The 15,742-nt window shown below is 39.2% G+C and overlaps 1 protein-coding gene across 2 annotated transcripts in view; it reads left to right on the top strand.

The window, feature by feature from the left end:
* The window catches only part of synpra (synaptoporin a), a 307,939-nt gene that overhangs the window by 156,935 nt on the left and 135,262 nt on the right, over positions 1 to 15,742 (top strand). Inside the window, exon 1 of one of the 2 annotated variants that reach the window (XM_048547890.2) lies at positions 5,345 to 5,618. The exons of the other annotated variant lie outside the window; for it this stretch is intronic. Coding sequence (XP_048403847.1) covers positions 5,595 to 5,618 — 24 coding nt within the window. The 5' untranslated portion in view covers positions 5,345 to 5,594. Of the gene's footprint in view, positions 1 to 5,344; positions 5,619 to 15,742 lie in introns of those variants that run through there. 2 annotated transcript variants of the gene reach the window in all.

Below are 15,742 nucleotides of genomic sequence, written 5' to 3'. Positions count from 1 at the left end.
TTACTAGTGACGGCAAGAGTTATTGGGCTAGCGTGAGAATATGGCACTGAGATAGATGATCAGGCATGATCTAGAATGGCTGAGCAAGTTCAGGGAGTTGAATGGCATACTTCTGCTCCAATGTATCAGAAATTTCCCCTTTGCCCACTTTTAGTTGATTGAAACCAGTCAATGATCTCATTGATAATAAAATGTGAGGCTGGATGAACACAGCAGACCCAGCAGCATCTCAGGAGCACAAAAGCTGACGTTTCGGGCCTAGACCCTTCAAAGAGAGGGGGATGGGGTGAGGGTTCTGGAATAAATAGGGAGAGAGGGGGAGGCGGACCGAAGATGGAGAGAAAAGAAGATAGGTGGAGAGGAGAGTATAGGTGGGGAGGTAGGGAGGGGATAGGTCAGTTCAGGGAAGACGGACAGGTCAAGGAGGTGGGATGAGGTTAGTAGGTAGGAGATGGAGGTGTGGCTTGGGGTGGGAGGAAGGGATGGGTGAGAGGAAGAACAGGTTAGGGTAGCAGAGACAGGTTGGACTGGTTTTGGGATGCAGTGGGTGGAGGGGAAGAGCTGGGCTGGTTGTGTGGTGCAGTGGGGGGAGGGGACAAACTGGGCTGGTTTAGGGATGCGGTGGGGGAAGGGAAGATTTTGAAGCTGGTGAAGTCCACATTGATACCATTGGGCTGCAGGGTTCCCAAGCGGAATATGAGTTGCTGTTCCTGCAACCTTCAGGTGGCATCATTGTGGCACTGCAGGAGGCCCATGATGGACATGTCATCTGTCGTCTTCCCTGGACTGACCTATCCCCTCCCTACCTCCCCACCTATACTCTCCTCTCCACCTATCTTCTTTTCTCTCCATCTTAGGTCCGCCTCCCCCTCTCTCCCTATTTATTCCAGAACCCTCACCCCATCCCTCTCTCTGATGAAGGGTCTGGGCCCGAAACATCAGCTTTTGTGCTCCTGAGATGCTGCTGGGCCTGCTGTGTTCATCCAGCCGCACATTTTATTATCTTGGATTCTCCAGCATCTGCAGTTCCCATTATCAATGATCTTATTGATTTTGTTCTTTATCAAGTTACATATCAATGCAATGTAATTTCTAGCCCAGATATCAATGGTATTCAGTAATGAAGAGACTGATCACAGAAATGGAGGACATTTACTGGCAGGTGTATAGGCTTGGAGGACATAATTCAGCTTCAGCTCACAATTCACAATTCAGCTCACATGCAGTTTTGTCATGGCACTAATTTAATAGCACTAACTTCAGACCCTCTCATTTCCTTTAAGCTAGAGAGTTTCCCAAAGCCTGGAATCCTGCCATTTGAGGTTAAAAATAGGCTGACTATTAAAATCAGTGCATGCATCCTTATTGTAATCTTCAAATGACCAACATATTTTCCTCATTGGTCGCCCACCTCTTAAATCATCTCTAGCAAAACTAGAAGTGAATGGAACAAAAACAGAAGTTGCCAGAAAAGCTCAGCAGGTCTAGCAGCATCTGTGAAGAAGAAGTGGAGAGTTAATGTTTTGGGTCCAGTGACCCTTCCTCAGAATTGACCCTTGCTCATAACTTTCAGAATTGAGGAAGGGTTAACAGACCCGAAATGTTAACTGTCGATTTTTTTTCTTCACAGATGCTGCCGGACCTGCTGGGCTTTACCACCAACTTCTGGTTTTGTTCATGTTTTACAGCATCCGCAGTTCTTTTGGGTTTTGTTTAGAAGTGACTGAATTCAGGTTTCTTTCAAATTTAGTTTCTGGCATTCCCAGATCTGCACCCTCCTAAGAGTTGATAATTTAATGTATGTTGTCTACCCTCTTTCTTCCAACCAAAAAGCTTCACTTCATATTTGTTTTGCATGAAATTTGATTTGCCATGCATCTGTCCATTTCACCAGCTGGTCACCAGTCCTGTACAACTTTTAGTATTCTTCTCATTGCTTGCTATCTCTGTAATCCCCTTTGGATGGCTATTATCCAAATTGGAGCACTCGAAATTTTGAGCTTTCCTAAACTTTTTCACAGGAGGGATGAAAGGCTATCAGAGTGGGAATGCAGATTTTCAAAAAGAAAATTTGTCACCTCCTTATATTCAATGGCATTGTCATCACTGAATCCCCAATATCAACATCATGGAGATTAACTGACCAAAAACTGAACTTGACTCGCCATTTAAATACAGGTCAGAGGCTTGGAATCCTGCAGCAAGTAACTCACCTCCTGACTCCCCAAACCTTGCCCAACATTATTTGGCACAAGTCAAAAATGTGATGGAATATTTCTGACTTACCTCATTGTGCACAGCTCCAACAACACACAAGAAGCTTGACGTTATCTGGGACAAAGCAATCCACAAACTTTCACTCCCTCCACCACTAACACCTAGTATCAGCAATGTGTACTATCTATAAGATGCATTACAGAAATTCACCAAGACTATATACACAAATGGTGGTACATGTTTGAAACTCTCTTACACAAATGACAGTGGATGTTAAATCAGATGTTAATTTAAATCTGAGATACCTTTGTTAAGCAAAAATATCAAGGGATATGGACCAAAGGCAGGTATATGGAGTTAGGCCACAGATCAGCCTAGAACAGGCTTCGGGCTGAATGGCCTACTCCTGCTCCTGTGTTCCATATATAGCACCTTCCAAACTCATGACCACTACCCCCTCAAAGGACATAATTGACCGATATATGGGGACACAGCTCATGCAAATACTCCTCCAAACCACTCACTATTTTGATTTTAAATATATTTCTTCACTGTCAATGAGTCAAAATCTTGGAAGTGGCTCCCTAACAGCATTACTAGGGTACTTAAACCAAACTGACTGCGTTGCTTTAAGACAGATCATCACCATCTTCTCCAGGACGTTTAGGAATGGACAGTAAATGCTATTCTGGCCAGTGATGCCCACTCCCTGAATGAAAAATAAACAAAGGAAGAAAAAGTTATAATCAGATTAATCTTTTTCAATGGCAGAACAGACTCTGTGGTCTGAATGGCCTGCTCTTGGTTCTAGTTCAAATGCCTGAAAGCTATCTAAGAGGAAAGAAAATCTACGAATGATAATAACACCTCTCAGGATTCTAAGAAGTCTCAATGTGTTTTACAATCAACAAAATGCCTTTGAAATGTAGTTGTTGTTGCAATTTAAGAAACTTTTTTTTGAATGACTCACTTAATTTAATATAAATAACACCTTTCAATACAAGGAACCCAAAATCTAAAATATAAACATAACATATGGGAGTATAGTCTGATGTAAGATAGTAATTTAGTAACTCCCCTTTAACCTGAGCATCTGGTTTAATCACCCCTGCACTGTCTATACTCATTCACATTTTATGATGGTATAATCGTATAATTTCAACTGTACACTGCATACTCTCTGTTGTAGACAAAGAGTAATAATACACCAAAGGAAAATTATTGCCAGGAATTTTGAATTAATAATCAAAAAATAAAGTTACAGGGTATTAAATGTTTTGAAGTTAGACAAGGATATTCTTCAACAACCTCTTGACTCAAGCCTGCAACATTACAGTTTAACTAAATGTTAATGACAGAGTTATCAAGAGAATGCCAGTAATAGCATTGCACTTGCTGATTCAGTTCTTTAATTGACAGCCTGGGGACAGCTTCAGGACATAAAACTTAAGCAGGAAGTGATTCACAGAATCACAGAAGAGCTAAAGTAGAGATGGAGGCCATTTGGCCTATCAGTCCTACACCAGCTCATTAAATGAATATATTATCTATTGCTAATCTCCTGCTTTTTCACGATGCTGTTGCACATTGCTTCTTATCCAAATACCCATCGAGTATACTCTGAAATGCCTCCATTGAATTTGCTAAATTATTGAGTCTAATGACAGACTGTAGACATCTGCCAATAATAACATGTAAACATACAGTACTTGTAATATATATACAATGTTTACAGTCCAAAGTTATAGAGTTGGTTACTAATTTGTTACTTGTGAAGTTACTCAGATATAAGCATCTTTAGACCTGCATTATGGTAACTGCGGCAACCAAGCAAGGCATAGAACATCCCAGTGCCCACAGTTGATTACATTATGTAAATACTAGTTTATTGATTGCTCTTTGGTTGTTTGCATCCTGACAGAAATGATATAAACATTTTTTTGGGTCAGGAATAAGTAAAAATATTGTGCAATTCTTTTCAGGCAGATTAATCAAAAATATTTTGAGTTGAACTATCACTGATGATGGAAAATAGTTCATTAATGCATTTACTGTGAAGAAATAGCGAAATATCTAGCTTAGTAATCAAAGACGTACCAGTAGCCATAGTGTGCAGATTGGTCCAATAAATTTATAATCCATTTTCAATTGTGTAGTGCAGTACACCAGCTGAACTTTTGAATAATTAAGCATCATATAGTAAATGTCTAATCAGAAGAAATAATTAGACTGATTAAATAGAGTACATTAAGTGATAAGGCAATGGGCATCTGGGATAATGTGTTGGTTAGGAGAATAAATAAAGATGAGCTACATGGAGAGTATGAGGGACAAGAGATTGTAGTTAGCCAATTGAGACTAATTTGAAATTGAGCGACCTATTGCATTATGTGAAGCCTGCTTTATTACATTAATGATTTTCTTACTAGTAGTTCAGTTATTGTTACTCATTATGCACTGGTGACAGTGATAGATAGAATCATCACCAATTTTAAAATTCAGATGTTTTCAACCTGTCCTGAGATTCAACATTTGATATTAAATAATCATTGTAGACAAAAATTCATTTAGCACTGACAAGGAACAACAGCATTTGAAAGCAAGTGTACATTCCATCGTAATTCCTTTAAAAAAATCTTTAAATTCTGACACTAAGGGCACACCATAATGTACATGTACAAAGAATTTGAGAGAGACATACATAACAGAGACAGCCTCTAATAATCGCACTCACCAGGCAGTTTTGGTATATCCTATTTGTTCTTGTTTCTACTGCAGAGCATTTTTTAAAAATAGCTGCAACCCTTTTGACAAACCTATTGTATAACATTGTGCAGAAGGTTTCGGAAATGAACTAGAATATTTTATACAAATTGAATTAAATGTTGGCTACACTGAGCCTTCAAACTAAAATATAACATTGTATATTGCTCTGTTGAATAAAGGTTGATTTATGTGCAGTAGCGTGTCAATTTTTTTTTTGCTTTGATGCAAGAAAACTTCTCCAAGCCAATTGTTATTGCAGACTGCGCTGGCTGAATTGAATACCTTCCCACGTTTGATCAACTTTATAAGCTGTCGTGAGCTTTGCGGTTTCAGAAAAGTCTGCCCATTTTTTTATAGACTCAGATTCCTCCAGTAAGATTGCAGCATTTCTTCTCTAATGTGACTGATATGCCCTCAAACAAATGCAACTAAAGTACCTGCCTGATTTGGTATATCTTTCTTTGTCTCGCACTGATTTATTTTTGCTCCACATATATTGATAAAGTGAGTTCAAGAGCAACTGTCCAGTGGAAAGAATTTGAAACCCTTAATTTTACTATGTGCCAGACCCTGTTTGTTTGTGGAGTGAAATTGGATTATAATTTCTGTAAATGTGTATGGTGATATTTGCTCCGGTAAGTAAAATTCAAATCATTTGGCATCTGAAAAAATATTGAAAGCAACATAGCTTTAATTAAATATTTTGTGATTTATTAGAGAAAGAGTGCTTTAGCTGTATTTGTATTCTTGTTGAGAAGCAAGTAATTGGTATGATAGTAATTGTGATATTCTGTTGTTTTATTTGTCTTTTGCAAATGCTTCTACATTTCCTTGGCGACTATTTCTGTTTTATATATTTCAAAAATTCATTATTGTTAGTTCTTAACTGATATTTTAAAAATGTGCACTACATATTATTTCATTTAGCATGTTCTTCTGCTTAGTTGCTTGTGGTGACCATTGTTGCAGAATTTCTTGCTATATGGAAGGGAACGTAGAATCCATTGAGATTGTGTATCTGGAAACCATAAAGGGGGAAAAAATTATATTTTTTCATTTGAATGAATAGTTTGCTACTGGTTAACCATTTAAGAAGCCTGGGCGATTTTTTAAAAATGCATTTTAATTTATGTATGAAACAATGACACAGCTTACAAATAGATGGCGATAAGTCTCTAGAATTAGGCATATTTGCAGTTACTAGATAGACTACAGCTTTAAATGCTGAATGTCTTTTAACAATGAACGCTGTGTAAAATAAAACAAAATGCAAGCTGAAGGTAACTATTATAACCTGTTGCTGTCATGTTTGTGCAGTATTTATTGAAAACATTTTTCCTTGGTATACATAAATCTATGCAATTGGGAACAAGTTTGTTACAGGGAACAGTGAGGAAGATTTTTTAAAAAATACGATAGAAGCCCTGAGTACATAGAGAACAAAACCATCCACTTTTAAACAGTTTTATTTGAACTTGATATTTAAGATCACAATATTGAAAGAGGTAGCTTGTATATTGAAGGAAGCTTTCAACTAGAATGCTTTCCAAGCAACAAGAGGTTTCAGTTTTTTTAACAGAGGCTTCTCTATGTGTTTTGGTTTGCACTTAGCAAGATTTCTTGATGATATTTTATTATAAATATTGTTTCTTGAAAGTATTATCTCAAATACTAAATTAGAATGCTGTACAAAAGAATTTGCAATGAAAGATTCTTTGAATTATTCTTTCTCAATGCTCATTTTTCTAACACTACCTGTAAGATTGAATTATTCATTTCAGATAATGAAGCCTAGGCACCAAGACAGTTTGGCTATGCCATAGAGACTTCTTAACGTTCAGGGCAGCACTCAGAACTAATGCATTTATCAACATTGGCAGTACTCGAATGAATTTTGGAAATTGTTTTGCCGTTCATATATTTGCTTTAGTTTGTGCTTTACGTTAGCAGTTTCATTAAATATAACCAAAATGATGACAGAATTAATGTTTTACTACAATTCACCGCAACACATTTAGAACTGAATATTGGCTTGCATCTTAAATTATACTTTGTAATCATGTCTGTAGAAGCATGCATTAGTGTTTTATGTTTCCAGCCTTGCTTTTACATAGTGGGACAGTGTACTTTAAAAATCATGATAATCTGTCAGCAGTGGTCTGGGAGATGAGATAATTGGGAAATAGAATACTTAAAGTCATCCCTACTTTTGTTTCTGGTTGTTTAGTTGGGATGATAATCGTGTGGAGCTTTAGGTGAGGTAGTGTTGCTTGCCCTATCTTCCCTGTCATTTCAGTGTCCTGTCCTACCATCATTGATGGCATTCGGAAAAGTTTATTATGCCAATGAAGCCCAGACTGCCCGGTGTTTATCCAATTTCAACTGTAAACTGTATATCTCTCATTCCAGTCAGCAAGGTTGACTTGCTGGTACGTTTATGGGCAAAGGTATTCTCCTGACCCAATGCTCCTTTTTTTGGTGATAATGAACATGATGAGTTTTGTGTTATTGCTGAACAACTGATTATTGAATGAACAAATTGCCCTTCTCCATTGTATTGCACTCGACAAATTTGTGAATACACAGATAACTGATCTGCCTGATAATTAACAAATTCAGGAAAGAAATGTTTATTTTGGCTAAAATTTTGGTGAAAGGTAACAGCACCCACCGTTATTAGAGGGTGAATTGGATGGCATTCTCCAGGAATCTATAACATGCTCTGTTAAACATGGAAATCTAGAATTTGCTGACTTGTTTGTCCTGCTCCCTCATGAACTTAATGCTCCAGCTCCTCGCCGAGAAATTTGGAATTCAATTTAGAGCATGATCATCTCATGATCTACTGTAACATGCAAGAAAATGTTAGGGCTAATGCAATTAGATGCAAGTAGGTTTTTAACAGCATGATACGTCTTATTTACTGCCAAGAAATCTCTTTCACTAAAATTTAATTTTAATGAATGAATTATCCTTCCTTCAGCATTGAATTATTGTTGGAATTTCTTTTAAATGATCAGTCCACTTTATCCATATCTTTGTTACTTTCACACATTATTCCATCTAGCAGTCCTCTGTTTTAGGTGCCTGACTTCCGAAAGCCCAGGAAATGCAGGTGGCAACATTTAATCTAAAATATGGATAAAGTCTTAGGCATACCACATTAAAATACTAAATAAGTCACCCTCCTTTCATAAGTAATTGGTATCTGCCCAGCGTTCTATATACCTCCCTTAAAACAAGAGATGGGCAGATTTGAAGATGGAGATAGCAAGAACTGCAGACGCTGAATCTCAGAGTTGATAAAATGTGGAGCTGGAGGAGCACAACAGGTCAAGCAGCATCCAAGGAACAGGAAAATTGATGTTTTGGGTTAGGATCTTTCATCAGGACTGGAGATCGACCCTGATGATGGGTCCCAACACAAAATGTCAACTTGCTGTCTGACCTACTGTGCTCCTCCGGCTCCACATTTTATCGACATGGGCAGATTTGAGGTGAGTCGTATTCAGGTTTGAGTTTTTTTTTACATTTTACCTTCCCTTCCAGCTTAAATCACATAGTTTTTGAAGTCAAAATTAACCACACAATTTCTAATTTTATTTTCGATTGATTCGCGGGATGTAGACAGCGCTGGCTGGGCCAGTATTTATTGCTCATTTCTGTTTGCCCTTGAGAAAGTGATGATGAACTGCCTTCTGGAACTACAGGCGCCCATTTGTTGCAGGTCCCTCCACGCTTCTGTCAGGGCGGGAGTTCCAAGGTTTTGACATCGACAGTAAAAGAACAGCAATGTATTTCCAAGTCGAGAAGTGAATGGCTTGGACAGGAGCTTGCAGGTGGTGTTTTTCCTGAATATCCACTGACAATGCCCTTCTAGAGGGAGTTGACATAGGTTTGGAAGGTGCTGTTAAAGGACCCTTGGTGAATAACTGCAGTGCATCTTAAAGATATTACACAGTGCTACTACTGTGCATCTTGAGGAGTGCTGTCATCTAGGCATTTGAGGAATATTCCATCACACTCCTGACTTGTGCCTTGTAGATGGAGGACAGGATTTTGGAAAGTCAAGAGTTAAGTTTACTTGCTGCAGGATTCCTAGCCTCTGACCTACTGTTTTAGCTATTGTATTTATATAACTAGTCCAGTTCAGTTTCTGGTCAGTGGTATTTCCCAAGATGTTGATGGTGGGAATTCATTGATGGTAATGCCATTGAATGACAAGTGGCGAGGATTGGACTCTGTCTTGTTTGAGCTGCTTATTGTCCATCATTTATGGCAGGAATGTCACTTGTCACATGTCAGCCCAAACCTGGACATTGTCAGGTCTTGGACCTGGACTGCTTCAGTAACTGAGGATTAGCAAATGGTGCTGAACATTGTGCAATCAGCGAAAATGCCTATTTCTGAGCTTATGGTGGAGGGAAGGTCATTGATGAAGCAGTTAAAGATGGTTGGCCAAGGACACTATTCTGACGAGCTCTGGAGAGGTATCATGGAGCTGAGATGACCGACTTTCAACAACCACAACCGTCCCTTTATGTGCTACATATCACTCCAAACAGCTGAGTCTATGCCTCTAATACCCACTGATTCCAGTTTTGCAAGAGCTTCTTGATGCCACACATGGTTGAACGCAGCTTTGATGTCAAGGGCTATTGTTCTTACCTCAGCTTTGGAATTCAGCTCTTTTATCCATAGTTAAACCAAAACTACAATGAAGTGAGGAGTTGAGTGGCCCTTGCCCTGATGATCAAGAGTCGACTGATAGAATAGTAATTGTTTGGATTAGATTTGTCAGTGCGCAGGACTTAGCTGCTCAATGTTCCATTTTGTCAGATGCCAATATTGCAGCTGTTCTGGTACAGTTTGACTAGGGGTTTAGTAAGTACTTGGGCACAAGTCTTCAATGTTATTACTGGAATGTTGTCAGAGCCCATAGCTCTTACAGCATCCAGTGCCTTCATTCATTTGATGCTGGAGACCTCTGAAGGTGCCTGAGCTGGATCATCCCTTTGACATTTCTGGCTACAAATTGTTGCAAGTACTGTAACCTTAGCATTTGCACTGATGTGTTGGGCTGTCCAATCATTGAGGATGGGGATATTAGTAGAGTTTTGGCAAGTAGCACTTCAGAATCTGTCCAGATGCCTATACTTCATTCGTGGCACTTTACTGGTCCAATTATAATGTAATTTCAAAATGAATAGGAGGTGATTACCTTTGCAAGTCAGCAAATTTGTTTGAGATCCACACAGACACTTTTCAATTTTAAGTTCATGAAACACAATCTGGAGCAGGTGACCTGATTAATAGTTCCCCTTTCAAGTCTGAAAATAGTAAGACTATTTGCAATCACACAACTGGTATCAGCTAAATATACAATTAATTTCTTTTAGTTCTTTGAAACTTAGAAGCTAGCAGGCCAAAATCAAAGAATAATGAAGTGTTTATCCACAATGGAAATAAAAACTGCAGGTACAGGAATTCTGAAATAAAGCCAGAAAATGCCTGAATACTCCATAGATCATTCTCGTTCAGTAGAGAGAGAGAGCGAGAGAGAGATAATTAACGTTTTGGTTGATGAACTAACTGTTTCTCTCTCCATAAATGCTGTCCGGCCTACTGAGTGTTTTATTATTTTCTGTTGTTGTTAGAATCATAGAATTCCTAGATTGTGGAAAGATACCATTCTGCCCACTGAGTCTGTACCGTCCCTCCAAAGAGCTTCCTACCAACATCCAGTCCCCCCATTCTAACCTGTAATCCCAATATTACCCTGGCTAATTCACCTAACCTGCACTTCCCTGGACAGTATGGGTCAGTTTACCGTGGCCAATTCAGCTATCCTACACATCTTTGAACTGTGGGAGGAAACTGGAGCACCCAGCAGAAACCCACGCAGACACGGAAAGAGCATGCAAACTCCACATATACAATTGCCCCAGGCTAGAATCAAAGCAGGCCGTCTGGAGTTATGAGGCAGCAGTGCCAACCACTGAGCCATCGTGATGCTCCTGGTTGTTGAGATTTTCTGATTGGAAGCTTGCCTTCTCTTACTGGACAGTGATGTGAGTTTGTGACCTAGTAATGATTTTCAGCTTCTGTTATTACAAGTATCAAAACAAAAAAAAATGTAGGCAATGCCATTGACTTAAACACATTCACCTTCACTTAGAAGTTCTTTTATATTTCTGTTTTTCGAACTATTGAGTATATTCCCAAAATCTTGGAGATCTTTTTCCAACTCTTTATGTAACTGATTAAAGCTTGTCCTGGAGATTACATTGGTCCTGATCCTATGCAGTATTTAACTTTGTAAGACTTTATCTTCCCCTGGGCTAGAAACACATCTAGTTCTTTCTTGAGGAAATTCAGTGAAAGGGCAAGCAAGGCAGAAGGTGGGAAAATATCTTCTAAAATATAAACTAGAACTGACCTTATGATCCCTGATCCACTCTAACCAATGAACCAGAACAGTAATACAGTCAATTCTATTCATGATCTTTTAATCCTCAATATGTATGATAAACCAATGTGCTCAGTAACAATTTAGTAAGAGTTAACTTACTGCAAAATTCATTCTATTTTAAACTATTTTAGTCAGTTTTGTAAATGAAACATATCTGAGCCTCCAAATCAAAATGCTGATCATTTCACTCAGAATTTCTTTCTGGTGCCACATAGATACATTGCGTATTTGAACATAGCCATTTACTGAAGTTTAAAAGGGAAAAGGAATAGGTTGACGATAACTAATAACTGGTCTAATAAGAGTTTGCTCGGATCCTACTGGAACTCAAACAACTATGTTTGAACAAGCTACAATCAGAACTTGGTAAACGCTATACAGATTGTCCACCTAAGACCACCCATTGTGAGCTTGTGCTTTATCTGAATTGACTGGCCCATTTTCACTTTCAGACATTAGCAATTCGCTGAAGCGTTTGTGTGTATTTGCCATGTCAGATGCTGGCACATCTTATTGTAAGTGTAATATTGATGCAGCATTGTGTCATACAACAACCTATCTACTCCCTTGACTGTTCAATGCCTAGAACTCTGACAAGTTGCCTGCCTCCCTCTGTGAAAAAAAGCAATACAAGCTACATAGGCTGTCAGCCTCTAAGTATATGCTAAGAAGTAAAACCAGGATCTATAAGATGTGTTCTGCATGGATGCATGACATATATTTATCCCCCTGTGTGCAAAGCAGCCTAGAAGAAACATTCAGGTTTGTAAGTGCCTGTAAGCGTCTGGGTGAAACCCTAAAGGACTGAAGTGGCGCTTGAGTTGCTCCAATTGCAGCCATGATGATAAGTTTTAGTGATGCTGACTTGCCTGAATGAAAGGTGGAAGAGGATGGTGTCCATGGAGCATGCAGGAAAATGGTCTCGGAAAGCAAGTGGTGAGATGCTGCTACCAATTAATGCACAGACTTGAATGTCAGGAATTGGCACCATCTGGTTTCTTTACATCTGCATAAAAATGAGACAGCATCAGGTAATAATGAAATGCAAATGCCATGGAAATAAGGTATTCACCACGTATTGCTGAGATTCAGAACTTGCACCAATGATACATGATGGCGGATCTTAAGTGAAATGAAGTTGAGACTTCAGCTCCTCCATGGTAGGAAGTCATGAGCTCGAGAACTGCCAGTTAATCAGATTGGGTCATGGCTCTGACAGTTCGAGCAACGCCAAAACTCAGTTATGGACACTGTTGGAACTGTCAGGAGGCCTGAGAAAGAAAAGCAATTGATCCTGGGTTAAAGTAAATCCTGAGCTTCGAGGATGGGAAGGGATTAGGAAGTCTGGAAGTGATGGTATGTTGTGGGGAGCTAGGTTTGAAGGGCAGTTGAGGAGGAACAAGGAAGTGGTAAGATCTTGGGAGCTCTCGATATCCTAAAGATGTATCCCAGGAAGTGCCCTAAAAGATATATGCCACGCTTAATAATCAGGTTTTTCAATATAATTTGCATGCTGTGGGCAATGTGTCATTGTTATCAAGCTCAACTGTTCAATCGTTACCAAGCTGAAAGTGGTCGGGGGCTGCCAATCCTGCCACTTGGTTTGGGAGTGCGTGGAAAGATGGTCAGCCGGTTACCCCAGCCATATATTACATGCCCACCTTCACTTAAAAAATGCCAGCTCAGGAACTGTTAAATCCAACTCAAAAACTTGCAGTTTCCTCCAACTTCAGAATGTGTCATTTCAAAAGCTGAGTGTGCAGAAGTTGCTAATGCAGTTTACTTGGCAGAATTCTGCTACAAAAACAATATTCATAACTTTTCCATTATTATGCTGCAAGCCACATCGAACATTGCTTTAACATTTCAAGATTTTGCAATTCTGTTTAAAGTGAAGTCCACAGGTACTGAATATGTCTATTATCATAACCACTATTTTGACGACAAAAGCGAATGTACAGAGATTCAACAATTCTACAACTCTTGATGGCAGTAACTACAGATGGCTGCCTACACCTATCTCCCATAATTACATCAAAGGGGTGATTTATTATATGCCTACATTTAGCTTTTAATAGATTGAAAGTTGTGAAGAGAGTGCATTCAGAAATTTATGCCTAAGGTATATCAGTTACACTTAGGTGAACTGCAGAATATGTTTTTCAGGATTTCTGATAATTATGTTACAATAGGAACACTTTTGGTTGAGTCCTGCTGCACTCATGTTGCACTTTAGCATTGTGCAGGCTCTTCAATAATCAGAGAGTCATTGTTTGTCATCACAATTAGCTATATTTATATATGAAGACAAAGTGATTGCCATATCTAAATTGAAAATTGGTTAAGTTTGAAATAAAATGAGCCAGACATCATTTGCTATACAAAAGTGACAGAGAAGTGAAATTGCAGATTCAAACAGATTTAGTCATAGATTCATAGAGATGTACAGCACAGAAACAGACCCTTTGGTTCAACTCGTCCATGCTGACCAGATATCCTAAACTGTTCTCGTCCCATTTGCCAGCATTTGGCTCATATCCCTCTGAACCCTTCCTATTCATGCACCCACCCAGATGCCTTTTAATTGATGTGATTGTATTCACCTCTACCATTTCCTCTGGCAGCTCATTCCATGCATGTACCACCCTCTGCATGAAAAAGTTGTCCCTCAGGTCCCTTTTAAATCTTTCCCCCCCCCTCACCTTAACCTATGCCCTCTAGTTTTGGACTCCTCCACCCTGGGGAAACGACCTTGACAATTCACCCTTTCCATGCCCATCATGATTTTATAAATGTCTATAAGGTCACCCCTCAACCTTTGATACTCCCGGGGAAATAGCCTCAGCCTATCTAGCATCTCCCTATAGCTCAAACCATCTAACCCAATCTTTGCAAACACTTAAGTCAAGATCTTCCCCCACACAATAAACCTTTTGTGCTCCAAAACATCCCCAGTTTATTCCTTCAGAGCTGAAATGTTCCATTCCCAGGCAACATCCTAATGAATCGCCTTTACCCCCATCTCTTCCTCCTCCTCTCTCCCAGTGTTTTTTGTGTTTTTTTAAATTTAATTTCTTACGGATATTTGTCCCTGCAGGTCAAAAAATAAAAATCTTGTTGTTGACAGAAAATCCTCCACATTTTGATGTGGTGGGTCTAAACCCTGAGGTAAACCATTGACAGTATTTTTCCCAGAGGTTGGTGGAGAGGATTAGAGGAGGAGGAGGAAGGCTGAGGCCTAGCACCAAGCCTTCGCCTCGATTTCCTCACCTGAGCCATTGCGACCAGTAATGGTCGTGAACTTTCTTGAAGGGCCTGATGATCTGGTTGGCCTTGAAGCTCTTGATCTCGATGAGTCGCTGGAAGCCCATGGCTGCAGCAACGATGACGAACAGCAATGACTGCCACTGAAATGGGCTATAAGTGCTCTAAAGTAAGATTTAAGGTTAAATATGTTTCCTGCCTGTGAGAAGTGGTGACATTGGATAGTCAGTTAGCAAACACAGTTCATGTTGTTGTTGTATAAGGGTGCGAAAGTCTCAAAGAATTAATGCCATTGATCCACCATCTAATATGATGATGTCATACGATCTTGAAAGGGAGCAGCATACCATCTTGAAGATGTAAGTTATCGTTTGGATCTTCCTTAAGTCTCTGTAGTTATGTCTGCCATAGTAATGAAACTTATACTTGGTTCTTTTGCAATCAACCACTTCCTGTTTACAAAGAAGGCCTCTTTGCATGAGACAACCTAATGGTAGACCAAACAAATCTATACATCCCGCTCAGGAAAGCAGATGATGGCAACAAACCCACCAGCTGGCATGTACAACATGATGAACAACAGTGACGGTTAACCTTATGACAGATAGATACCTTTAAAACGCCTGAATGAGTACCTGCTGGCATTAGCACTGGGGGCGCAAGGATAAGAATAGTGACAAGTTAACCAATGAGGAACAAGATATTGACAGAAACATTGAGCTGTTTGAAACAACTGGCAATTAATGGTCAATGCTTGGACAAATATAAATATTGTAAAATTTTGCTGGACTTACCATTGTGTGACTGGCTAGCCTATGAAACATTTCCTCAGGAATAGGCTTAATCGGTTCAAAAACTTGTTGCATCCTTTATTTATTTTCCAGTATTGTATGCATGTACACCCTGACATCAGGCATTGCTGCAGTCGAGTTACATTTGTTTATAACAACTTTAGCAACTGCTTTTTTAATAGCCAAGCTTTTCAATTAGTTTGTGTGCTTCATAGAATTGTTGACTGTTAAT

This window comes from Stegostoma tigrinum, chromosome 11, assembly GCF_030684315.1.
Source record: "Stegostoma tigrinum isolate sSteTig4 chromosome 11, sSteTig4.hap1, whole genome shotgun sequence".
NCBI lineage: Eukaryota > Metazoa > Chordata > Chondrichthyes > Orectolobiformes > Stegostomatidae > Stegostoma > Stegostoma tigrinum.
Note: the sequence above shows the minus strand (reverse complement) of the source record. Positions and strands in the feature narration are given on the sequence as shown.